The sequence below is a fragment of the Marmota flaviventris genome, chromosome 1 (assembly GCF_047511675.1).
Source record: "Marmota flaviventris isolate mMarFla1 chromosome 1, mMarFla1.hap1, whole genome shotgun sequence".
NCBI classification, from domain to species: domain Eukaryota; kingdom Metazoa; phylum Chordata; class Mammalia; order Rodentia; family Sciuridae; genus Marmota; species Marmota flaviventris.
In genome coordinates this window covers 205,096,851-205,121,002 of record NC_092498.1, presented here as the reverse complement: position 1 = coordinate 205,121,002, position 24,152 = coordinate 205,096,851, and the positions used below count along the sequence as shown (strand labels likewise).

The window sequence follows — 24,152 nt, the reverse complement described above, 5'->3', positions numbered from 1 at the left end:
CAATCCCAGTCCCAATTATTACTTTCTGCTTCATATATCCTGGGGCTCTGTTAGGTGCAGATATGTTTATAATATCTTCCTGATAGATTGAAACTCATGTCATTATATAGTTTTTAAATCTATTTTGTCTGGTATCAGTATTTGCATAGAACATCTTTTTCTATCCATTTACTTTGTTTTCTTTTTCTTTTTTTTTTTTGGTGCTGGGGATTGAACCCAGGGCCTTGTGCATGAGGAGAGCACTCTACAAACTGAGCTATATCCCCAGCCCTATCCATCTACTTTTAACCTACTTTTTGAAGCTAAAGTGAGACTCTTTTACATAGCATACAGGTGGATTATTGTTTTAAAACTCATTCTAATGATCTCTGCATATTAAGTGTCGAGTTTAATCCATTTTCATCTAATATAATTACTGATGAGGATTTATTTATGTTGTTCTTATTTTTCTAGGCATCTAGTCTTTTTTGTTCAATTCTTCCATTACTTCCTTCGTTTTAAATATGTACATATATATATTCTAGTGTGCCTTCATAATATCATTTTGTAAATGAGAATATACATAGAAAAAAAAATGGATATCCTTAGAAGTGGAGTTGCTGGTCAAAGTGGGAGAAGTGTGTGCAATTAGAACCCTAAAAGCTAACACCAGAATGATCTTTAATTCTCCTACTACTTTTTTTCCTAAGAGGGCTTTACATTTCATCGATACCATCTGCTGGTTTGTCAGGAGTTCTGCTTAAACTGTGTTTTTCTGAGGAAGGGGATCTAAGTTCATATTCCATATTCCCACAGTTTAGGTAGGGCACAGTTGAAACCCCTCAAAATGTGAAGGAAGGGCTGGGTTTGGAACTCATTGGTAGAGGACTTTCCTAGCACATATGAGGCACTGGGTTCAATCCTTAGCATCACATAAAAATAAATAAATAAAGGTATTGTGTCCATTTACAACCAATAAAATATTTTTTAAAATGTGAAGGAAAATGAAGCCTCTTTTCCTGTCATGATAAATAGGAAAACTTGAAAAATGAGGAACTGTGGTAAGATTGGGAACTTTTAACTCAGTTGTGTATGCCAGGAGTCCCGTGGGCTAGCTCCAAGTATTCAGAAAGTTCCAGAATCTTGGGAAAGAAAGGGAAGTACGTATGTTCTCCAAAGTCAGTTTCCCAAAGAGGAATCTGAATTCTGGAGTTGCAAGATAAAGACCCATAAACCAGTAGCTGACCCTGGATTTAAATTATCTCTGAACCTTTAACTGAGCACCTATTTATTTTTATTTTTTTTAGTTGTAGATGGACACAATATCTTCATTGTATTAATTATTTTTATGTGGTGCTGAAGATTGAATTAAATTAATTCAGTGCCTCACACATGCCAGGCAAGTGCTCTACCACTGAGCCACAACCTCAGCCCAAGTGCCTATTTTGTGTAGCATTATTCTCCCTATTGGAAAGACCTGTATGAAGAAGGTAAAACCCTGGCCTTAATGAATCTTTTAAAATAAATAATAAAATAAGTAATAATTAAGGAGTGAATACTGGCTTATTTGTTCCTTATCCACCACATGGTCATTATTTCCCAATCTCAACCAAGGAAACTCTAGGTTCAAAGAGCGAATCACGTCTTGTGTACAGGGATTTCATCCCAGGCATATGTGCCCAATCACTTTACTATATACTGCTTCTGAACAATCATTAGAGCAACAATAATAAAAAAGAGTAATAAGTCTCAGGGTCCTCAGGCATAGGGCCAACCACCATCTTGGCATTCCAGGGTCAGTGCTAAGACTGTCCCACTCCCCACTCATCTATTCAACAAATGCATACTGAGCATCTACTATGTGCCATGTAATCTCCTTTTTTTCAGGTGCAGAAACTGAGGCTGCAGTTGTGGCTCAGTGGTAGCACACTTACCTAGCATGTGTGAGGCACTGGGTTGGATTCTCAGCACTGCATATAAATAAATAAAATAAAGGTCCATCAACAACTTTAAAATATATATATTTTATATATATATATATATATATATATATATATATACATACATACATATATATAATATGTAAATTTTTTAAAAAGAAGCTTCTCCCAGACTATCATGCTAAGCCAATCCCAAAAAAACCAAAGGCCGAATCTTCTCTCCGATCTGCGGACGCCGACCCACAGTACGCGGGGAGCGGAGAGTAGAAGTTCACTGGATCCGACGAAGCGGGGCGAAGGGAAAGTGGGGATAGGAGCGGGAAAGACGGCAGAAGGAAGGGAGGTGACTGTCCTGTGCTCCGATGTGAACACACGACCAGTGTCCCTTCACATGGTGTACAACCACGAGGAGAAGGGAAGTTACACCCCTGTACGATGATAAGTCAACACACTCTACTGTCATGTGTATGTTAAAGAACAAATTTTTAAAATTTTAAAAAGAAGCCTCTTCGAGGGATGGGGCGCACGGCCTCCCCCAACCTCCCCAGCTGGGTGTTCCAAGGCCACCTATGGAGGAGGGCACTCAGCGCTCAACTAACCCGATCCTGTGCTTGCTCCCAACACCACCACATCCGCACCGCCCGCCGCCGGAGCGTCACTAAGCACCGGTTGGGGCGGGGCCATGTCCTCGAGCAGCCCAGCCGCGGCGGTTGGGAGCTCCTCCCTTTTGCGCGTGCGCGTTGCGCGTCCCGTCGTCCCGCTGGGCTCCCGCGTCGGGGCGCGGTTGGCGGCGTCCGAGAGGAGCGCGCGCGCTTGCGCTGGCGTCGGGCTCGCGCACGCGCACCTGCGCCGGCGTCGAGCTCGCGCACGCGCACGGCAGTGGCGGCGGCGGCGGCGGTTCCTGCCGGGGGCTCAGAGCGGCGGGCAGCTTTGAGGGGAACGGAGGCTCTGAGGGAGTCGGCGGCGGCAGCGGCTTGGCGCTCGTGGCTCTCTGCCCAGCTTGCTTCAAGGCGGGCGGTTCGGTCCGAACCGGGCGCGCGGGGGCGGCGGCGGCGGCGGCAACCCGAAGCCTGCGGCCTAGGCCTCAGCGCGGCTGCGGGCTCAAGTACTCCGCGCAGCCGGCCTGAGGGCCCTACCCGGCGGCACCATGAGCGTGGAGGCGTACGGGCCCAGCTCGCAGACGCTCACCTTCCTGGACACCGAGGAGGCTGAGCTGCTCGGCGCCGACACACAGGGCTCCGAGTTCGAGTTCACCGACTTCACCCTCCCTAGCCAGACCCAGACGCCCCCCGGTGGCCCTGGCGGCCCCGGAGGAGGCGGCGCGGGAGGCCCGGGGGGCGCGGGCGCGGGCGCTGCGGCCGGACAGCTCGACGCGCAGGTGAGCGGCACATGGCGGCGCCGGAAGCCCGGGTCGGGCGTCGGCGTCCCGGACCTGCCTCAGCTCCCCCACTCCGGCCGGGCCTGACCTGACCGGTCCCAGGTCCCCAACTCTGGCCGGGCCCGGCCTGATCTGCCCGGTGTCTCTCATACCCGCCAAGCCTGGAGTAACCTGTTCCGGTCCCCCACTTCGGCTGCATTCCAGCTGACTTGCCCCGTTTCTCCACTGCAGCCAGACCAGGGCTGACCTGCCGTGGGTCCCTCACCCGCCTCTTCCGCGATCTGCTTCAGTCCCCCGATACGGCTAAGTCTGGTTCTTGCTCGGGCCAGATCTTAGGTGACCTGCCCTTAGTCCCCTTCCGGGTGTGTCTAGGATGACCTGTCCTAGGTCTGCCCCTGGCATAACCCAAGTTTCTCACGCTGGGACCGTGGCCTGCTCGAGCCAGGTCCGGGGGGTTCTGCGCGGGTCTCCTTCTGGTAGGTCCAACCGCCCTGTCCCAGTGTCTGTGGTCGCAGTGGTCTGGCTAGACCGCCCCCTGGCCCCCACCACATTCCCCGCTCCGCCATTCAGGCGCGCTAAGTTGTGCGAGTTTAAATTTCCCGGGGTTCAGGGACCCTGGAAGCGGAGGGTCTAGGCTCCCTGAACAGAGACAGAATGTGTGACTCGCGTGCAAGAACCACACACTCGCTGACTCTTGAGATTATTCAAGAGGTCGGTTACGTTTTGTTTTTCCTCCTTGCACTGCTTGTTGCTGAAACTGACCTGTTACATAACTCCACAGCCCTGCCTTGGAAAAGTTGTGTTTGAGTTTTGTTTCTCCAATAGCAGTGATAGTGGGTTTTATATAAAGGAGTGTGCCACGTCGGAAACTAATTTTTAATGATGTGAATGTTTAGCGAAGACTGCTTAGGTGTTTTAAATTGGGGTTGAGATTGTGAGAATATCAAGTGTGCACTTCCTGGGTCTTAGTACCTGGTTGGAATGCGGGGGGATGGTGGGTAGGGTGGGGTGGTTGGTGTCTTGAGCTGGGGTCCTGGAGAATATGGTTACCACCTTCTGGATCTCAGATTGCCTTCACCCACTGCTTGTTTTTGTGCCTGGCACCTCCCTCAGGTTTATTTTCCTGAGTCCTCCACTAGGGAGGAGCTACAGGGCTCAGCTTGTCACAGGTGTCCCTGGGCACATCCTTGTGCTCCAGGGCTGGGGGAACCACCCCATCCTCAGCCAGAGTAAGCTCAGACACTGTTATTGGGCGTGGGGGGAATCTGTGCTAATGACTGAATCACCCCTGTGGGTAGACCACCCACTTGGGCATTCTTTTAGTCCCCTGATAGGAGGCAAAAACATTTGACTCATTTTAACCCCAGATTCCTTAAAATAGAAAGCCTGCTGGCTTGGGGCATCAGAAGAACAGGTGTGCATGTATAGTTTTTTTTTTTTTTTTTCCCCTTTTTCAGTTTTGTTTACATTTGGTGAAGGGAGGTAGGGAGAGGGGAGAGTTTGCATGGAGAAGTGAGCTGAGCTGGGTAAAGCCTCACCTCCTTTTAGTTTCCCTGCTTTGTGGATCTCTGCTTCTCCAGCTATAAAAACTGGAGGTGACAGTTATATTTTTATTCCTTTTACTTATAAGGGCAATCTGGATCCATGTGTAAATTGTCCAGACAGTTGTGTCTGTAAATTGAGTCCATGTGTCAAGAAGGCTTGGGGTAAAGATCTCATGGTCTGGCAGCAAACAGTGGTGGGGCAGCTGAGGAGTGCAGAAAGGGGTGAAAGATAATCATCTTATAACTGTAGCTAGTATAAGACAACAAACCTGCAACAGCTTTGAGTTCTGCTGCTGTCTGTTGGCAGTCAGTCATGGGATGTGTCCTCTTTGATTTGAAATGATTGATTCACTTTCCTGCACCCGAACACTGAACTATATAAAATCAGACCATTAAAATGCATCATCAGAGGTAAACATTGCTGTTGAGCTCATTGGAGTTCTGAAGACGTCAAAGGGTGTGTCTTTCCTTACTTTTAATTAAACTTGATGACCCACCCACCTGTAGCCTAACTTTGGATTCATATTTGATGAAGGGGAATACTTGAAATCTGTTTGTATCACTAGAGGACCCGAATTTTGGGGCAGGAAAGTCTGAATATAATTGGAAAGTAAGAGAAAGTTGACTGTCCCCTGTGCCAGCTTGGTGGCATCAGCTGCTTAAAACATTTGGGAAGATTTTCTTATTTGTCCTCATGAAGTGACTGTGTAACCAGCCATTCACCAGGGGCCACCAGGAAGACTTGAGCTTCTATTCTGCCTTTTGATTTTTTTCCTACTGGATGAGTGTCTGTCAACTGTCAAGGGCAGACATTTTTGTGGCATAGCTATATTGGAATAGAATTCACATACGGTACAATTCACCTGTTGTACATTAACATTTCAGTGAATTTTAGCATGTTCAGAGTTGTGCATCCATCACCCAAATCAATTTTAGAATGTTTTATCACCCCAGAAAGAAATTTGTTTCTCATCCCTTAGTCGCACAATCTTTCCTCCCCTAATCCCAGGCAATCATTTATCTTTAACTTTCTGTCCCTGTAGATTTGCCTTTTTCTGGAAATTTCACAGTAATGGGATCATAAAGTGTGTGGTGTTTTAGATCTGACTTCATGTTTTTTCTTCCTGCCTGTTGTTGAGAATGGAACCCTAGCCTCCAGCATACTAAGGCAAGTGCCCTACTACTGAGTTACAGCCCCTGCCTTGTATCTGGCTTCATTCACATTATTTCATAAATCAATGCTTCATTTATTTATTCTATGTTATGATTGAATAATATTCCATTGTATGGATAGACCACATTTTGTCTATCCATTTGTCTTTTGATGACCATTGAGGCTGTCTCTATCTTTGGCTCTTATGGATGGTTCTGCTGTGATTCTCCAGGATTGCTACAAGTTTCTGTGTGGATGCATTTTTGGTGAGATCACTGGCCCTATGGTACCTCTGCATCTAACCCTTTGAGGAGTCACACTGCTTGCCAGTGTGCTGCTACTCTTTTTTTTTTTTTTTTTTGAAATTTTTAATATTTTTTAGTTTTCAGTGGATATACATCTTTATTTTATTTTTCTGTGGTGCTGAGGATCGAACCCAGTGCCCCACGCATGCCAGGTGAGCGCTCTACTGCTTGAGCCACATCCCCAGCCCCAATGTGCTGCCACTCTTGATGTCTGTTCTGCTTGTGCCAGTTTTGCACAGTGGGTTATGGGAATATGCATCCCATTCAGGGTGGAGAGTGGCAGCAGGGGTGACTCCTGTTGAATTGGGAGCTTGTTCAACACTCATTTTGAAGGTTATCAAGGCTCCTGAGATCCAGGGATGAAGAGTGCTCACACATTCTGCCAAATGTCCAGAAGATAAAGGAACAGTTTTCCTTTGAGTATTTGACCCCTTCCTGGGCCCTTCCCCCACTTCTGAAAGGTAATTTCAGAAGTTGTTTGCATGATAGCTAGGGTAACAAACTTTTTGGTCTGTGCACTTCAAGTATTTCCTCTCAACTGTTGGTGATATCAGGTTTCCTCCAAACAATGGAATTATGGTGAAAATGTAAGAGATGGAAACACCGCTCAGTAATAAAGAGGAAGGAACTACTGCTGCACATAGCAACATGATGCATCTCAGAATAATTCCTCTGAGTGGAAGAAGCATTCAGACGAGCGATTTCACTCACAAAATTCTAGAAAGTACCATCTAATCTACAGTAATAGAGAGCATATCAGTGATAGGGAGGATGGAAAGAGGGTAGGGTAGGAACAGGGAATGATAAAGGGCACTAGGAGACTTGAGGGTGATGGCTGTGTTTATTATGTTGAATGTAGTGACAGTTGTGTGTTTATATATGTTGATGTGTGTCAGTTTCTAAAATTATATACTTTCAATATATGCCATTTATCGCATGTCAGTTTTACCTCAGAGGGACTGTTAAAAGAAAAATCCCATAGAGATAGCTGTCTGTGCCCATTTCAGTGTTCCAGTGACCGCCCCCAGGCTGAAAGTGCTGAGACTCTCTTACACTTTTTTATGAGTGGAACAGTTCTACGCTCACCTTCCTGTGACCCAGCAGAGAAATGAGGTGTCTGTCCACATAGGGTGGTTGGAATTTCACAGCAGCTTTGTTCATGGAAGAGTCCTAAGTGGAGAAAGCCCCAAATGGCCATCAACAGGTGAAGGGATAAAGTATGTACGTACATTCAATCGGGGACAAGCCTGCCTGTTGGCTTGGCTGGCTTTTCTTTAGCTCATATCTCCTGAAAATAGTAAGATTTGTGGGAAGGTATATTCCTTTCAGATAGGAACTCAGTGTTTTGGAGCAGATGCTCCAGGTAACCCTGAAGGTGCTGCTTGAGACCTGGGAACCTTGTTCCCTCATCTTTAGATTAGGCCTGTGCCAAGTGCTCCCTCTTTACTCACAGCTTCAACCATCAGCCCACATTCAAGATTTTACTTGTAAGTGCAGGAGCTGCTAATATATATATAAAAAAATACACCATCTTTTCTCCATTGCATGAGGGACACCATCTAGCAAAAGCTCCCAGCTGGCCTGTTGTCCAGTGAAACTGGCTTCCCTTTTCACCTGCTAAGCTCTTCACATGCAGTTTCTCTGTAGTTCTAGTATTGAGCACATAAAATAGGGTTTTCTTTTCCTCTTCACATGGCAGAATACTTAGGTTAAAAGTTGCTGCCTCATGTTCAAAACTGTGGTGCTGACTTCCTTTTGATGGATGGCTGTGTGGATTTGTCCCAAGGTCCATGAATAGACCCTCTGCCTGCTGATCTTGTAGCTGATGGTCGTTTCCCATAGTTCCTGGTTTCTTAAGGGTTGTGAGTTGTAAAGTACACAGGTAACTTTGTCCCTTTTGGCTTTACAAACTCTCGGGTATAGCTGTGATTTCAGTGGGCCATGAGAGCATGGGAGACAAGGTGCTGCTTACCTGGAAAGGCTTGGCAGGTGCTTAGTCAGCACTTTTCACCCTTACTTGACTTGCCATGTTCATTTCCAGATATTTAGGACTTTTCCAAGAGGCTGAGCCAACAGTACACTTAGGGCGAATGTATGGAACAATTCCTTTTTCCTTCTAATTAATTTCTTTACCCACATTTAGAATGATTAGGGGAGAAGTTAACACTTCATCGTTATTCACAAAAACCAAAGTTTCTTCTCAGTCCAGCCACCACAAGCAAAAAAATAAAATATATATTTTTCTCTTTGAAGTCTGACCACTTGCCATGAAATCCTTGTTTTAAGGTGTATAAGTCAACGCTTTTTAAGTAAATTTATGGAGTTGTGCAGCCATCACGTCATTGCTTACCATTTGATTTCTCTTCACTCCTCCTTTCCTTCCCTCCTCTCTGTTTTGTCCTGCCTGTCTGTATAGCCACTCTTCCACAGCTCCAGTGTCTGTGCATGGTTTCATGGTCTGACTGCCTTGACAGATCTATGCTCATTGGTCAGTGGTCACACGGGAGATATGCCCACCTGGGGGGTGGGTACCTGCCTCTCAGCCGTTGCGCATCTGTTCATGTTTACCTTCATACCCTCCATCCAGCTGCCAGGCCAACCTCTCCCTTTTGACCCTGGACTCCAGCACCCTGCAGGTTACCTTTTCCTGGCCTGCTGTTCTTGGAGCGCTAAGGGCAGTGACACCAGCTGATATAGAATAAGGTCTTGGCCAACTGCTATTTCTTTGTTAGAAAACTGCATGTGCAGGCTGGGGATATAGCTCAGTTGGTAGAGTGCTTGCCTCATGTGTACAAGGCCCTGGGTTCAATCCCCAGCACTGGGGGGAAAAAACAAAAACAAAAAACCAAGAAAACTGCATGTGCTTCCCTGCTCAGGTGCAATCCTCAGGAGTGAGCTTTGAAACTAAGAGGGTCCTAGAACAGGAAAGTGGTTTGCTCTCAGGGCAGGTCTTCGTGTGTGGTAGTCCTACCTAGATTGGTGTGGGGCTAGCAGGGCTGCAAGGCTGGTGTGCTGGGCTGAGGGGTTCAGGTGGTATCCTGAGCCTCAAACTGCTGAGGGAGCCACAAATGTAATTGAGAGGAAGAGCCCTTAGACTTTGGGGGCCTGGGAAAGCACTGTGGCAAAGAGGTCACTGGACAGCCTCACAAACATGGAGGAGTTGGAAGGGGAGCTGAGACAGAAGAGGCTGGTCAGTCAGGACTGTGTGCACAAGTTACAAGTACACATGAGTGTGTGGGGGGGGGTTGCCGCGGTACCAAGTGTCCCTTCTAGGCGCATGTGCTCAGCATTGGGGTTTTCTCCATGAGGTGCTACAGACTAGAGCAGACCTGAGCTGTTCATGGCTTCCTCTGGGTCTGCCTGCCTCCTGCCCCTGTGTTGAGACAGGTCTCCCTTTTGGCAGGGAGATGCTTCCCTGAGAGGCCTTGAGAGAAGGGAGGGCTCCCCAGGTCAGTGAGTAGTAAGTTGTAGGGGCCATATTCAGATCAGAGGTTCAAGCCAGGGGAAGTTTGTGGTTGTTACCTTGGTGGGGTGCTCTCATTTTATTGGGATGGTCTAGCCTGGCAGAAAAGGGACATGATGTCTGGCTGTGCTCTGTGGAACCCAGAGCCAAGAGGCCAATCTGGCCAGGGAACCAGGGTGATGACTCTGGGCCAGTTCCCAGTGCTGTCTGCAGCTTTGCTCTCATATGTTCACAGCCTTGAACTTTTTTTTTGCAGGTGGGGGTGGTGGTGGTAGTAACTGGGGATTGAACCCAAGGGTGTTTACCACTGAGCTATATCTGCAGCCCTTTTTATTTGTTTGTTTATTGTTATTATTATTTTTTATTTTGAGACAGGTTTCTCTTAAGTTGCTTAGGGCTTTGCTAAATTGCTGAGGCTGGCTTTGAACTTGCAATCTTCCTACCTCAGCCTCCTGAGTCCCTGGGATTACAGAAGTATACCATTGCTCCTGGTAACCTTGAACTCTTCTTGGGCAGAAAGCTTTCCTCTGAGAGCAGAATTTGACTTCCTTCCATATGTAGGGAGCTACTGGGTCCTAGGATCCCAGGTTGAAAACAGTTCTTTGTGTCTTTGTGTATGCGTTGGTCAAATAGTAGCTTGGGAACTGAATGTCTGAGCCGGGCTTCTGAGGATCCCTTTGTTGCCAGGCCAGCACATCAACATTCAGGTGATTTGGGTTGCCTGTTGGGCTGTGGGTGGCCCTTGCCCCAACCAGGGGAGGCAACTCTCTCAAGCATCAGCAGCTTATAGAGCATAGTAGATGGGCCACAGCAGCCCAGGGAGGTGGCTCTGGTCCTGGGTAGAGGCCAGGGCATTGAGTTATAGCTATACTGAACCTTCTGACAATTGTTGCCTCCTTTTGAGCACTGGATCTGCAGAGCCTACTGCCTTATCCTCTATATAGAAACATTGAATTCAAATTTTCTAACAGGAGAGAGAATGCAAATCCAGCCTATCTACCTTTTTCCATATTACAGTTGGGAAGATTTTCCTCTCCCTTTTTTTAAAAAATGTTTTTTAAATTGTTGATGGATCTTTATTTATTAATTTATTTATATGTGGTGCTGAGAATCGAACTCAGTGCTACACACATGCTAGGCAGGCGCTCTACCACTGAGCTGCAACCCCAGCCCAATCCTCTCCCCTTTTTTTTTTCTCCTCCCCGCCCCCCCCAAGTGTTATTGTACCCTTACTTCTAAGGTCAAGCCATATGAATTGTGATACTCAACCCTTTTTGGTGGGGGGTAAATGAGAATTGAATTCAAAAGAGCACCTGACCACTGAGCCACATCCCCGGCCCTATTATTTTTATTTGTAGAGACAGGGTATCACTGAGTTGCTTAGTGCCTTGCCTTTGCTAAGGCTGGCTTTGAATTTGCAATCCTCCTGCCTCAGCCTCCTGAGCCACTGGGATTTCCAGCTCCACCGCACCCAGCTGATACTCAACCCTTTTGATCTATAATGTACAAGACGTATTTCTGGAAGTAGAATAGGGCATCTTTATAGCTACATTGCTGTTGTCAGACAAACAGCATTAGTGGTGTGTTTGTCAGTATCATTTGATGTGGGGCTTCCCTTTCTCCACTATCCACTTTTCCCCTTGGTTTCTGTGGAGGTTGGGTCTGGAGATGATCTCTGTCCCTAGGTTCCACTCTCCAGAGCATCCCCTCTACCTTCTTTTCATGCTAGTGAACTCGGGTCCAATCTGAGTGATTTTGTGAGGTGTCCACTTCTCTATTGGGTCCCCTCATCACACCCTAGCTCCTCCACATGGGTGAGGTGGGATTCATCTCAGAGTGGCTAGGGATTCATCCTAGTGCTAGGCAGGCAGGATTAAACTCAAGGTGATCTGGGGGATCTTAGTCTCTGTTGGCCTGGTGGAGGGTTCTTTGACTCTAGGGTAGACTCCAGAACCCTGTGTAGAGCAAGGGTCCTTGGACCTTTTAGATGCCCAGTGCTAAGAGAGAGGAGGGAGGGGCTTTTTTTTTTTTTTTTTTTTTTTCAGTCAAGAGGGAACATAGAAAGAGGGACCCAGGGACCATCGCTCTGTTGGGCAGGACTATGTAAAGTCACCCTCTTTGTAGGTCAAAAATGGCCAAATCCCAGTGTATTTATGTGGTTCAAACTGGTTGATTTGTCTCCTTTATAGTCTCCTTTAACTGGGTCTTGGATTTAAAAAATGATAAAAAGACATGATTAGAACATTGGGGTTGTCTATGTATATATGCAACTATGTATAGCAAGACCACAATGTCAGAACCACACCAAGTTCCTAAGCAAGGTATGCGTATGTAGATGTAGAAAGCCCTGGTTCTTGTGAAGATAAATCTAAGAGTGGGTAGTAAGAAGGAGGGTTCATGCATGTGGAACATGGTATAGCGTGCATTCAGACAACCAGGATGTGGCTATTTTTCTGTAGGCTTGGAATTTTTCAGGGAGGAGAAAAAAAAAAGCTGGGGAAAGTTCGGGGATTCTCTGCAGCCAGCCACAATGAGGAGGTTGGTGACTTCCGATATATTTTCATTTAAACCCTGAGTTAGAAGAATAGATGATGAATCGCTTTAGTCTCAGCCTTTATGTTTTGAAGAAGACACATTCATTTAGCTAACACTGTTGGGGCCTCTGCTCAGGCTCAAGTCTCTTGTGTGTGCTCCTGCAGAGGGGAGGGAAATGTTTGATGCTGCAGGAACTGGCAGGGCAAGGGTTCCCAGGTGCTGTTTTCTGTATCACTCCACAGGAAAATACAGATCCAAAGGTTACTAAAGATTTTCATATGTAAAAATTTTTGAAACCTCGGGCTAAAGGTGTAACTCAGAGGGAGGGCATTTGCCTAGCATGTGTGAGGTCCTGGGTTCCATCTCCAGTACTGTAAACAATGAATCACTTACAGAACCTGGTCAGGGATTTTAGGAGCTCTTCTAGACTAAAGGTTAGTGGACTTTTTTCCCCCCTCCTTTCCTCCCTCCCTCTCTTTCTTTTCTCTCTCTCTCTCTCTCTCTTTTTTTTTTGTACTGAGGATGGAACCTAGGGCCTCACACACACTACCCAGGTTCTCTACTACTGAGCTATATCCCCAACCCTTTTCTTTTATTTGGAAACAGGGTCTCCCTAGGTTGCCCAGGCTAACATCAAATTTGCAATCATCCTGCCTTAACTTTCCAAGGAGCTGGGATTATAGGTGTGTGCCATTGCATGTAGCTTGTGAACATTTTTTTAAAGGACTAAATAGTAAATAGTTTAGGCTTTGGAGACAAGAAGCAAAATTGGTAACTCAACCATTTGAAAATATAAATACTACACTGAAGTTTTGTGGCCAGGCAGCCACAGGCTGGTGCCCATTCTAGACTATGCTTTCAACCTTCTCCCTGTGGCATGTTTCATAATGCCTCCTTCCCTGCCCTGAGGCAAGGCCTCACTCCAGCACTGGCCAGCCATTCTTCAGAAGGCAGGCCTATGGGTGCCCAGGCACACACTGATAGACCCTTCTGACCCTGCTAAGTGGCAGGAGCATCATTACATGGAGAAGGTATGACCAGCTATCAAAATTTTGAACAAAATACAACACTGAAAAAAGCAAACAATGCAATTTAAAAAATGGGTGAAGGAACCGAGCATGATGGCGCATGCCTGTGATCCCAGCAATGAGAGACCGAGGCAGGAGGATGGCAAATTCAAGGCCAGCCTAGGCAATTTGGCAAAGGCCCTGTCTCAAAAAAAAAAAAAAAACAAAAAAACGGGATATAGCTCAATGGTAGAGCACACCTGGGTTCAACCCCCAGGACTACCAAAAAATGGGGGAAGAGGGGCAGGGGAGTTGGGGAAGGACTTAAATCAACATTTCTCTCTGAAATAGATAAAAATGGCCAGCAAGCACATGAACAGATGCTGAGCATCACTAACTATGAGGGAAGTGCAAGTCAGAACAATGAGATACCATCTCACACCCATTTGGATGCTTATAAGAAAAAACAGTTATTGGTGAGGATGTGAAGAAATGGATGTGCACTTCACCTTGTGCGCTGTTGGTGAGAATGTAGATTGGTGCAGATGTTGTAGAAAATAGTATAATAGTTCCTCTAAAAATTGAACCTGGAATTACTGTGTGATCCAGCCATTCACTCTAAGAATGTGTTCAAAAGAATAATTCAAAATATGTGGAATGGAATTGCTGGATTATACAAAATATTTTTCTAATAAACATACCAAAATATGCAATTTATCCAGTGATTGCCAAAAAGAATATTAAAGTGATGGCAGATAGTGAGATGGTTTTTCAGTTTCTGCACAGTACTTTACAGACAAGTAAAAAGATACACCTTGGCAACATTCAGAATGTCCCTAGGGGATTTCTTGTTGTCCCCCCCACCCCCCACCCCATGAGAACCCCTGTTCTTATTTCTTATAAATAAATGATTGGTGAGTAGTAGTGGACAGGCTAGGTATCTATTTGGGTCCTGCATGGCCTATGCCACTATAGAATTGGGTTTGAGTTCTGCTTATCTCTCTCTCTTTTTTTAATCTTTATTTATTTTTTAGTTTTAGGTGGACACAATATGTTTATTTTACTTTTATGTGGTGCTGAGGATCCAACCCAGTGCCTCATGTCTGCTAGGCGAGCACTCTACCACTGAGCCACAACCCCAGCCCCTGGGTTTGGGTTCTGATAGATGTCACACATTCCTGAGGCGGTAACACTGGGGGAAGGGGTGTGGCTGAGGGATGGGATTTGGGGAGGTGCTGAATGAGGCTCCTCCTTCACTCAGTTGTCTTGTTCCCCTGATGGAGGCTTCCAGGGATGTGAGGTGTCTGCTCCCATCTTAGAGATCAGAAACCTGACACCTTCCCTGGAGGTTCCAGTCAGTCTTCCCTAACCCTGAATTTTGTACCATCACTGTGTTCCATTTTCACTGTGAGATTCCTGCTGTCTGACCCAGCCACCCGTGGGGTTAAGTGGCCTGGAAGGGTTGATGGCAGAGATTGTTGACCTGTGGTTTGTGGTGGTAGTTCCTGGGAGTGGCATTAGGAGCTCTTGCTGCTTTCTGCCAACTGAGTCAGTGTATTCTCTAATGTTGTGACCTCAGTGCCCATGTCCTGTGCAGTTCAAGGATTAGATATTTAAAATCAACCTCTTTGTTTTTTGCTGCTATAATGAATAAAATTAAAGTTATGTCGTGGATGAAAAGGATTCCATTAACATTCCCTTCATGCTTCACAGTCAAGGCTTCCTTGTGGGAAAGGGGAGGGGCCAGTGGTGTAGTTGTTCTGTATCTCCTGGAATGACAGCCAGCATTTCTCTTGCTCAAAGAGCCTTTGCTGTGACTCCAGACCTTCTGGTCTCACATAGTGCACCTGTTCCCAGGGTGGGCCAAAATGAGTTTGTAAAAGTTATCTTGCTTCTATGACCTTCAGTCATGGGAACCAAGTGTCAGCATCCTGGTTTGGGGTCATAGACATGGCTCTGTGGCCAGGCAGGGATCACACACTGCTTGTGCAGGGAAGTGAGTTAGGTGGATGCACCAGAGTCATTTTTTATTGGGTAGGTTTGATAAGGAAGAATAACATGTGAAAAACCCGTTCAGCACAAACTGTCTCAGCAAAGAGCAAACCAGGGCCTCCCTGGAGAGTCGCTATGACTGCTTATTTTGGGAGAGGCCATGGGCCTGGGCCAAGTCCTGGCATCTGTGGCCTCCCTTAGTTAACACTGCCATTCTGCTATAGGTTGGACCTGAGGGCATCCTGCAGAATGGGGCTGTGGACGACAGTGTGGCTAAGACCAGCCAGCTCTTGGCAGAGTTGAACTTCGAAGAAGATGAAGAAGATACCTATTACACAAAGGACCTTCCCATCCATGCCTGCAGGTGGGCACTTGGGGCTGGGACGCTCACCTCCCAGGCATGGGAGCCCTTGTGCTGTGATTGTGGCCTGCAGCACTGTTAATGTTGTCATTAGGAGTAAGGAAGTTGCTCATAAGTCCCTATTACTGGGCAGGAGGGTGGACCAGCATCCTCTGACACCCTGAATTCACCCAGCTGTTGAGGGTTACCCTTCCTTTAGTCTTAGCCCTGTATGCCTTCTAGGACCTGAGATCCCTCTGGTCCCTGCCCACTTGCTTATCAGGAGGATCTTGTCACAGTGGGTGAGCTTTGGACTGAAGGGTAGGCAGAGTAGTAAGACTCTGTTACAAAGCGATTTTACTGCAGGAGTTTTTAAAAGATCTGCCTCCCTGAAGCTCATGATTCCAGGAAAATTGGGAGCGATAGACCTGTATGTTGACCAAATTTGGAATTCTCATCTCTGGCAGGGCCATCCTTTATATTTGGATTTATCTTGCTTTTTGTTTCTTACACATAAACATGAAGGAATTGAGACCCTAAGAGAGAAGATAATTTGGTGCAGGGCACCTGGCCAGTCAGTTCACATGTGGGCCTGGGCCAAGTTCATCCTGCCTGGCCCTGGGGCACACTGCCCATCAGTGATCTGTGCCCTCTGCTGCAGCCCTTTTGGCTGCATGCAGGTCAGCTTTCTTGGGCAGAGGGTGTATCTTGTTCCCACATAGTGGCTGACACTTTATTTTGGCTCTGTATAATTTATAAACTTTTATGAACACAGTAGTGTACTGCTGTGTGTAGTGATGCTGGAAAATCGTCTTGCAAGTTGCAGGGGAGTAAGCTGCATGGTCCTTTGTCCTTCCTGCTCTCTCCATGGTGTGAGATGGGCGATGGGTGTTTTTCCCCTCCCATTATAATAGTGGGGGAGGTGAGGATAAGGGGAGGCTTCCTAGCCTTAAGTGCATTGTAGTTTGAAATTGACTTTTAACTCTGTATATTAGCAGAACTCTGTGGAGAGCTGGGGATTTTTTGTTTCATTTTGTTTTGTTTTTCTTTATTTTGTTGTTGTTGTTTTGGGTATTGAGGATCTGTGGGTTGAAACCACTTAATCACTGAGCCACATCTCCAGCCCCTTATTTTTTTGAGACAGGGTCTTGCTAAGTTTTGAGATGGTCCTTGAACTTGCAATCCTCCTTCCTCAGCCTCCCACATCACTAGGATTCCAGGCATGTGTTACCATATCCAGCAAGAGCCAGTGTTTTGGATGTGTTGATTTTTCAGAAAACCTAGACCAGGAGTGGGGTAGAGAACGGGGTCCTTTTAAGTGCTCCTTGCGTGAGCTTCCATCTGCTGCCAGGCTCAGAAAGGCCCTCCACCTCAGGGTCTGTGCCCAGTTCCCTGGGAGCACACTGCCCTCTGCCGGAGCCTGCAGCTCACTGCCCACAGCGTTGCACTAGTTGGGATTCCTGAAACTTTAGGACAAAAGGGAGGATCTAGAAGCAAGCACTTCTCACCTGGAAGTGGCTCTACAGCTGGTCTGGGTGCCCCCGGCCCCCAATCCCAGAGTGGCCAAGCTCACCTGGCTCTTCCATGTGATCTCAGGTTTGTGAAGCCTGCATTTAACCTGAGTGACTTTCTTGCTAGGCTGGGTTTGAGTGTGTGCTTAATGAAAAACTTAAAAATGTTGTAAGAGGAAGGAATTTTACATCCTGCCAAATTAAAACCAGAGAACACCCTTCCAGCTTTAACTGTTGATGTTTGGACTCTTTTAGTTACTGCGGAATACACGATCCTGCTTGCGTGGTTTACTGTAATACCAGCAAGAAGTGGTTCTGTAACGGCCGTGGAAATACTTCTGGCAGGTAGATAATCAAACCGTGCATGTGTCTTTAATCAGTGGTGTGCTCAGATTTGTGTGTAAATTATGGAAATGTTGAAGCGAAGCGCAATATAAAATCACGCTAACAAACCTGGTTTTTTTCCTCCTCTGTGACTGGTTTAACTTGAAACAGATGGTAGTGTGTGAATGCCTTAATGTATTTACCCTTGATTTATTCTCTGTGGTTCTTTTTATTATGCAAGTAGGGTTGGCTTAATTCTCATTCCCAGTTTTTATTTCTCTGTTTCTGCAAGATGAGCCGCTGGCACGCCTGTTGGTCTTCCTTACTGGGAGGCTGTTCCCAGGGCGGTCACGGGCAACCAGAGGAGCTGGTTCCTGAGAAGGCTCACTCTGGCCCTGGCTCATCTGAGCAGTCCTGAGGCTAATTCGGGCCAGATCCTGAATCATCGGATTAAATTAAGTTCACTTGACCGTCAGCGCTGGGCTTCCCTTCCTGCTGTTGATCAGCAGCAGCTGTGACTGGGTCCCTTGTTTTGTGTTTGGGATAGGATGAGCATCCTCCCGGCGCTGAGTTTCAGGAGAGTCTAAGATCTTGCCCATGTTCTGGGTCTCCATGCTGGTGGGGATAGCCCAGGGCTCACTCCACTGCTGCCAAGAAATGGAGCAAAGTCTGGTGAGGCAGTGCTCCCAGTGCCAGCTAGGCAGTGGGATCTTTTTCTGAGAATCACATTTTGGAGACAGTGACCAAAGCTTGTAGGCAAGCTTATTTTCACAGAGACCTGACACTTCCCATATCAGCAACAGGGATGTGGACAGAAAGATCAGATCTCATGTTATCTCTGAGTTAGTGACTCACTGTGTGGTGTTCTGAGCATGGCAAGGAATGGTCTTCAGATTATCTAAGACATTCATGTCCCTTTTTCAGAGTATTGTGAATAATTCGAGTGTTACTCTGTTGGCATGAGTTCCTCTCATGCAGGAAAAGCAATTAAATAAAACTTTTCTTAGCTGGCAACCCCTGCTTCCAGCCAGCACAGCCAAGAACAGGGAAGCAAGCATAGGGCCTCCAAGAAAAAAAGAAGCCAACCACCATTGCGTGTTCTGTGCGAGTCCTGGCCAGAAATGATGGGGTAGTCATTTATCTTCAGAGAGCTTTGAATGCCATAGGATGAAGAAGGCCCAGGAAAGGCTACAGGACATCACTGTTTCTGGTTAATTGTCTAGTGGTGGCTGCTCCAGGGAAGATTTGGGAGCTTCTGGGATGCCAGAGTGACTGGAGTTGGTTAGATAACCTGAAGAGTTTGGTGGCACCTAGAGAGGGTAAGAAGGTTGGCATTTGAGTTAAAGCTTCTGGTGGAATGGAGAAAGTAGGGGAGCGTTCTGGAGAGAGGAAGCATAGCAAGGAAGACCTGGAGGCTGGCTGCATGCTCAGCTCTTATGACCTGCCTGCAGCAGTCAGGAGGAAGGCTCAGAGCAGTGGAAACGCTGGGAGAACCTGAATCAGAACAGTGTACAGGCGCACTGGGGGGCCTCCTGCAACTAGATGAGGCCATTGTGTGTCTGTATGTGGTGACTTAGCAGGGGCCGAGTGAAGTGCAGGCCACTGTTTAGGTGAGCTAGGAGGGCTATCCTGAGCCCCACTCAGGTTTTGGGGGTTTTTGGTGTTTTTTTGTTTTGTTTAAACTGTCTGGTTTCTAATATGTTCAGTTATCATATTTCCTGATCTGCAACAAATTTAGGGGCCATTGCTCCAGGAAGTAGGAACAGGGGCTCTGAGAAGTGACTTTCAGTAGAAGACAGAAGTGAGGCTAGAGCAGTGGGGTCTCCTACAGGCCCATCCACTGTCCTAACAGTAGCCTCTACCCCAGTGATAGGCCTGATGCTGATGCGTTGGGTTTAAGAAAGCAGGAATTGGGGAGGAAAAAATGCAGGAACTACGTGAAATGTGTTAAGGAAGTTTTCTTTAAAAGTGGTTGAAGTTAGGGATGATTTTTGTGCTCAGTGGGAGCCAGATCAGGGGAGGGCTGCTCCCAGGAGACACCAGATGGATGAGGTGTGACCGCCTCTGCTAATGGACCATGAACGGTACCGGAACTTTTAACAGGGGCCTGAAAATTGGAAGTGGTGAAAAGCTAAAGTTTGGGTGTTAACTATTTATCATTTCCTGGTTTCAGCCACATTGTAAATCACCTCGTGAGGGCAAAATGCAAAGAGGTGACTCTGCACAAGGACGGGCCCCTGGGGGAGACGGTCCTGGAGTGTTACAACTGTGGCTGTCGCAATGTCTTCCTTCTCGGCTTCATTCCCGCCAAGGCCGACTCAGTTGTCGTGCTGCTGTGCAGGTGAGGGGCCACTGTAGTTGGCCCTCCGCCATAGCCAGGGCTCTGACCCAATGGTACTGTGCTTTAAAAATGTTTTTTGCTGACTGGCAGGGTATGAGAACTTTGGGGGGCTGGGGCTGGTTAGAGAATTGGGAATGTTGAGTAACTCTTTTGGGGTGTGTTCTGGTTAAATCATAAAAACAATTCTGTGAAAACAAAGTCTGTTCTGAGTTTTAAGAGTTCAGAGCTCAAGTGTGCAGGGAGATGCAATTTATTACTAACAATTTAAAGGTAATGTGATCACATAGTAAACAGGGAAATCCCTTTTTGGGTGTCAGGTCATCCCTGGAGTGGGTGGGGTTGGTCCTAAAGGTGGGCTCTTCTACACCTCCCCCCCTCGGGGATTTTGCAGGCAACCGTGTGCAAGCCAGAGCAGCCTCAAGGACATCAACTGGGACAGCTCGCAGTGGCAGCCCCTGATCCAGGACCGATGCTTCCTTTCCTGGCTGGTCAAGATCCCCTCTGAGCAGGAACAGCTTCGGGCCCGGCAGATCACGGCCCAGCAGATCAACAAGCTAGAGGAGCTCTGGAAGGTGAGTGTCTCAATGTAAAGCTAACCCTCTGACCTGCAGTGCCAGCTTCTGGCTGCACAGGAGTAGATGGAGTGTCTTCAGAAACAGCTGACCAAATGAGACCACCTGAGATTCTGGAAGGAATGGAAGCATGATCTACAGTGGCGTGGGGGCACCTGCAAGCCAGAGGGGTTCCTATAGCACCTGTACGTTCCTGGTGGGCAACTCACGATGTTTAGGGCCATCTATCATCAGCAGCTTATCCTGACTTTCCTGACCCAGGAGACCTAGCTCTGGGAAGGGAAGTTCTGACTGTTGAAATCTGGGTTTTTTTGTTTTGTTTTGTTTTGTTTTTGGTGGTGGGGGAGTACCAGGGATCAAACTCAGGGACACTCAACCACTGAACCACATCCCCAGCCAAATTTTGTATTTAATTTAGAGACAGGGTCTCATTGAGTTGCTTAGCACCTAACCTCTGCTGAGGCTGGCTTTGAACTCGTGATCCTCCTGCCTCAGCCTCCTAAGCTGCTGGGATTACAGACGTGCGCCACCACTCCTGGCTGGAAACTGTATTCTTGCTGGGTGTGGTTAAGGCCAGTGAGTCCCTGTGTATGGCTGGCTTGATGTGAAACAGAGTGCAGCACAGGCCACCATTTAGGCAAAGTTTTGGTGGGGGATAGGAGGGAAAAGTTTGGGGACCAGCTTTGGCATACTTACTTGGAGGGCCCAGACTGAGCAATAGGGAAGACTGTGGATGCCATTTAAAACCAGGGGAGCAGCTGTCTGTCTTATAAGAAGGTCAGTACAGGTAGATGTGAAGGAGAGAAGCCAGATAATGGGGTTCTTGCTCTGACTGCAGACTCATGGTAAAACACCCCCTATACCCACCTGTTTCTCCAAGGAAACCCTTCTCTTGCTCTGGCTCTTTAGGACTTTGTGATAAAGTTAGTTCTAACTGAGTTAGAAATTTTAATTTAGCACCCATTCAACCAGAAATCTTAAAAAGGATCTTTTTATTGAGGTACCCAGGGCCTTGCACAGGCTAGGCAAGTGCTTTACCTCCAAGCTATATCCCCGGCCCTTTTTAGTTTTTTTGAGAGGTTGTGCTGAATTACCAAGATTGGCCTTAAGCTGGCCATTCTTATGCCTTGGCTTCCCTAGTTTGCCCAGCAGTAGGATCCTGTTTTTTCAGGCATTGTCTAGCTTAGCACCTTTCAGTTTCAGTTTTCAGATTGTCAAAGTACTTCACTGTTCCCAGGTACCATTCTGTCTGTCAGTGCAGAGCTCCCTAAGAACACCAGGGGAAGAGCTGCAGAACCACATTGGTTCAGCTCAGAGGTAGCAGGACATATGAGATGGGCCTCTTCTGCTGTGACCACAGACCGAAGCCAATGGGCTTCACACAGGCAGGAAGAGGCCTTACTGTTCTTTGCTGCTGGGCATTCTTGGAGAAGACAGCCAGGTCCAAAACCTCTATGTTATAGATCTGTATGTCAGGCTGTGCACCTGGGGCTCTGTAGGCAGATTCACTTGGGAGCACTCTGTGGGTTAGGAGTAGCAGCTGAGGCACAGGCACGTCCTAGGCTGGCAGGGCATAGCAGCATGGAGTTCCTGTTACCAGGGCGCTCCTTGTGGGATGGAGACCACTCACTACCTAAAGAAAACATCAGTCACCTCTCTACCTAAAATGGACCCATACTGAGGTGTAGGACTTGTGCTCTGTCCCTTGGGTGCCCTCTGAACTCATGCTTATTTGCTTGTGGGTGGAAATGGGCCAAGCACTTGCTTTTCTCATCTTGTAGGAAAACCCCTCAGCCACCTTGGAGGACCTGGAGAAGCCGGGAGTGGATGAGGAGCCGCAGCATGTCCTCCTGCGGTACGAAGATGCCTACCAGTACCAGAACATCTTTGGCCCCCTGGTCAAGCTGGAGGCTGACTATGATAAGAAACTGAAAGAGTCGCAGGTGATGTGGTGTGTGCAGGGCTCGCGGTGCTCTGGTTCTCCTTTAACAAAGCATCTCTCCTAAGGTGGGGAGGGTGCTTTCCTCTCTAGGCTGCAGAGCTGGACAGAAACGCAGATCCGAGGCCACATTCGAGCGATGAGGAGCCAGTGCCCAGTCATCGGAGTAAACACCCGCCTGAGTGTTTTGTTTTAAAACCCACAAAATACCTTGCAGTCTGGTTTACAGCTTTGCTTACAGCGACGAGAGTTAGGCCTTGTGCCAGGTCACTACAAAGAACGTGACCACGAAACGGGAACCCTCCTGCATGGCAGTCGGCCTCTCTTCTCTCCCTCCTGTAGCCAGTTCTCACAGCCCACGGCCAGGAAGAAGCCTCCTCTGGAGTGAACATTGTGTTGGGCCCTCCTGTTGTTTGCTGCAGAGTCTGCTGACGGGTCACCTTCTATGGGTTCTGGGGGTTCCTGATTGCTTCTCTCCCAGATGTGCCCTTGATGGAGTTTCAGGCCTGTGGGTGTCATTCTGCACCCAGGAGTCACAGTGTGCAGCCACTGGCATGGCCTTTGTGGAGGTTTAGAGCCTCAGGGCAAGCCAGACACGTGGTGTCCAGGCCCATGTCTGTGTGCAGGCTAACCGGGCTTTTATTTTCCATGTGTTCAGACTCAAGATAACATCACGGTCAGGTGGGACCTGGGCCTTAACAAGAAGAGAATCGCCTACTTCACTTTGCCCAAGACTGACTCTGGTAATGAGGATTTAGTCATAATTTGGTTAAGAGGTGATTTTAAGTTTTAAAATATTTGTGACCATAAGTAGCATAAAATTCCTAGTTTCACCCTTGTAAAGTGTCCCTTGATTTGAACTCTTCATGGTGGAAGCCACGACATATGTTAAAAACACTAACTCTCTTGCTCTCTCTTTCACCACAAGACATGCGACTCATGCAGGGGGATGAGATATGTCTGCGGTACAAAGGGGACCTTGCACCCCTTTGGAAAGGGATCGGCCACGTCATCAAGGTCCCTGATAGTATCCTTTATGTACTGGGGGCTGGGCCAACCAGGCTGGGAAAAGATGGTTGTGGGGTCATGGGTTTGATGGGCACAGCTGTGCAGAGTGGTAGGTGCTGGTTGGTATAACTCTTTGTTGCCCTTAGGAAAACCATAATCTCTTAACCTTGGCTGGGTAAGGTGGATGGTTATTTCCCCTCCACTCAAATAGGGCATCCACAGTTGTGGCACCTATGCCTTGGCCAGAAGCCGGCCCCTCCCCACCTGTTCGTGTGTGTGTGTGTGTGTGAGAGAGAGAGAGAGAGAGAACACACAGTGTGTGCACAGCCTGCACCAGCAGGTGAACATGGGCTCTCAAAGGCAAAGGCTGTAAATGAGAACTCTGATCTCTCTGATTGTGTGTTGGTTCTGCATGTTTTCAGCATTCGGTGCAGAGGAGGGCTCTCCTAAGTAACCAAGTGAGTAATATTTAAAGACCCAACAGCTGGACTGGGATTGTGGCTCAGCGGTAGAGCACTCGCCTAGCATACCCAGGGCCCTGGGTTCAATCCTCAGCACCACATAAAAATAAATGAATGGAATAAAGGTATTGTGTCCAACTATAACTAAAAAAAATTAATATTTAAAAAAGAAAAAGACCAACAACTGAGGTCTCCTAGGAAGGGGAAACTAGACTTTGGACAAGAAAGCAAACTTAACTCAGCACCCAGATTATGGCGATGAGATCGCCATTGAACTCCGTAGCAGTGTGGGAGCACCCGTGGAGGTGACTCATAATTTCCAGGTGGATTTTGTGTGGAAGTCAACCTCATTTGATAGGT

General features: G+C 47.3%; 1 protein-coding gene across 2 annotated transcripts in view; it reads left to right on the top strand.

Moving 5' to 3' along the window:
• The first annotated feature begins 2,797 nt into the window (after window positions 1-2,797).
• Window positions 2,798-24,152, top strand: part of Upf1 (UPF1 RNA helicase and ATPase) — a 35,314-nt gene continuing 13,959 nt past the window's right edge. The window contains exons 1-9 of one of the 2 annotated variants that reach the window (XM_027932059.2): window positions 2,798-3,297; window positions 15,521-15,660; window positions 17,403-17,492; window positions 19,645-19,812; window positions 20,204-20,384; window positions 22,166-22,327; window positions 22,982-23,099; window positions 23,252-23,350; window positions 24,042-24,150. In XM_027932059.2, the coding sequence (XP_027787860.1) occupies window positions 3,067-3,297; window positions 15,521-15,660; window positions 17,403-17,492; window positions 19,645-19,812; window positions 20,204-20,384; window positions 22,166-22,327; window positions 22,982-23,099; window positions 23,252-23,350; window positions 24,042-24,150 (1,298 nt within the window). In that variant the 5' untranslated portion in view covers window positions 2,798-3,066. The remainder of the gene's footprint in view (window positions 3,298-15,520; window positions 15,661-17,402; window positions 17,493-19,644; window positions 19,813-20,203; window positions 20,385-22,165; window positions 22,328-22,981; window positions 23,100-23,251; window positions 23,351-24,041; window positions 24,151-24,152) is intronic. The other variant, XM_027932060.2, reaches the window with a different exon arrangement.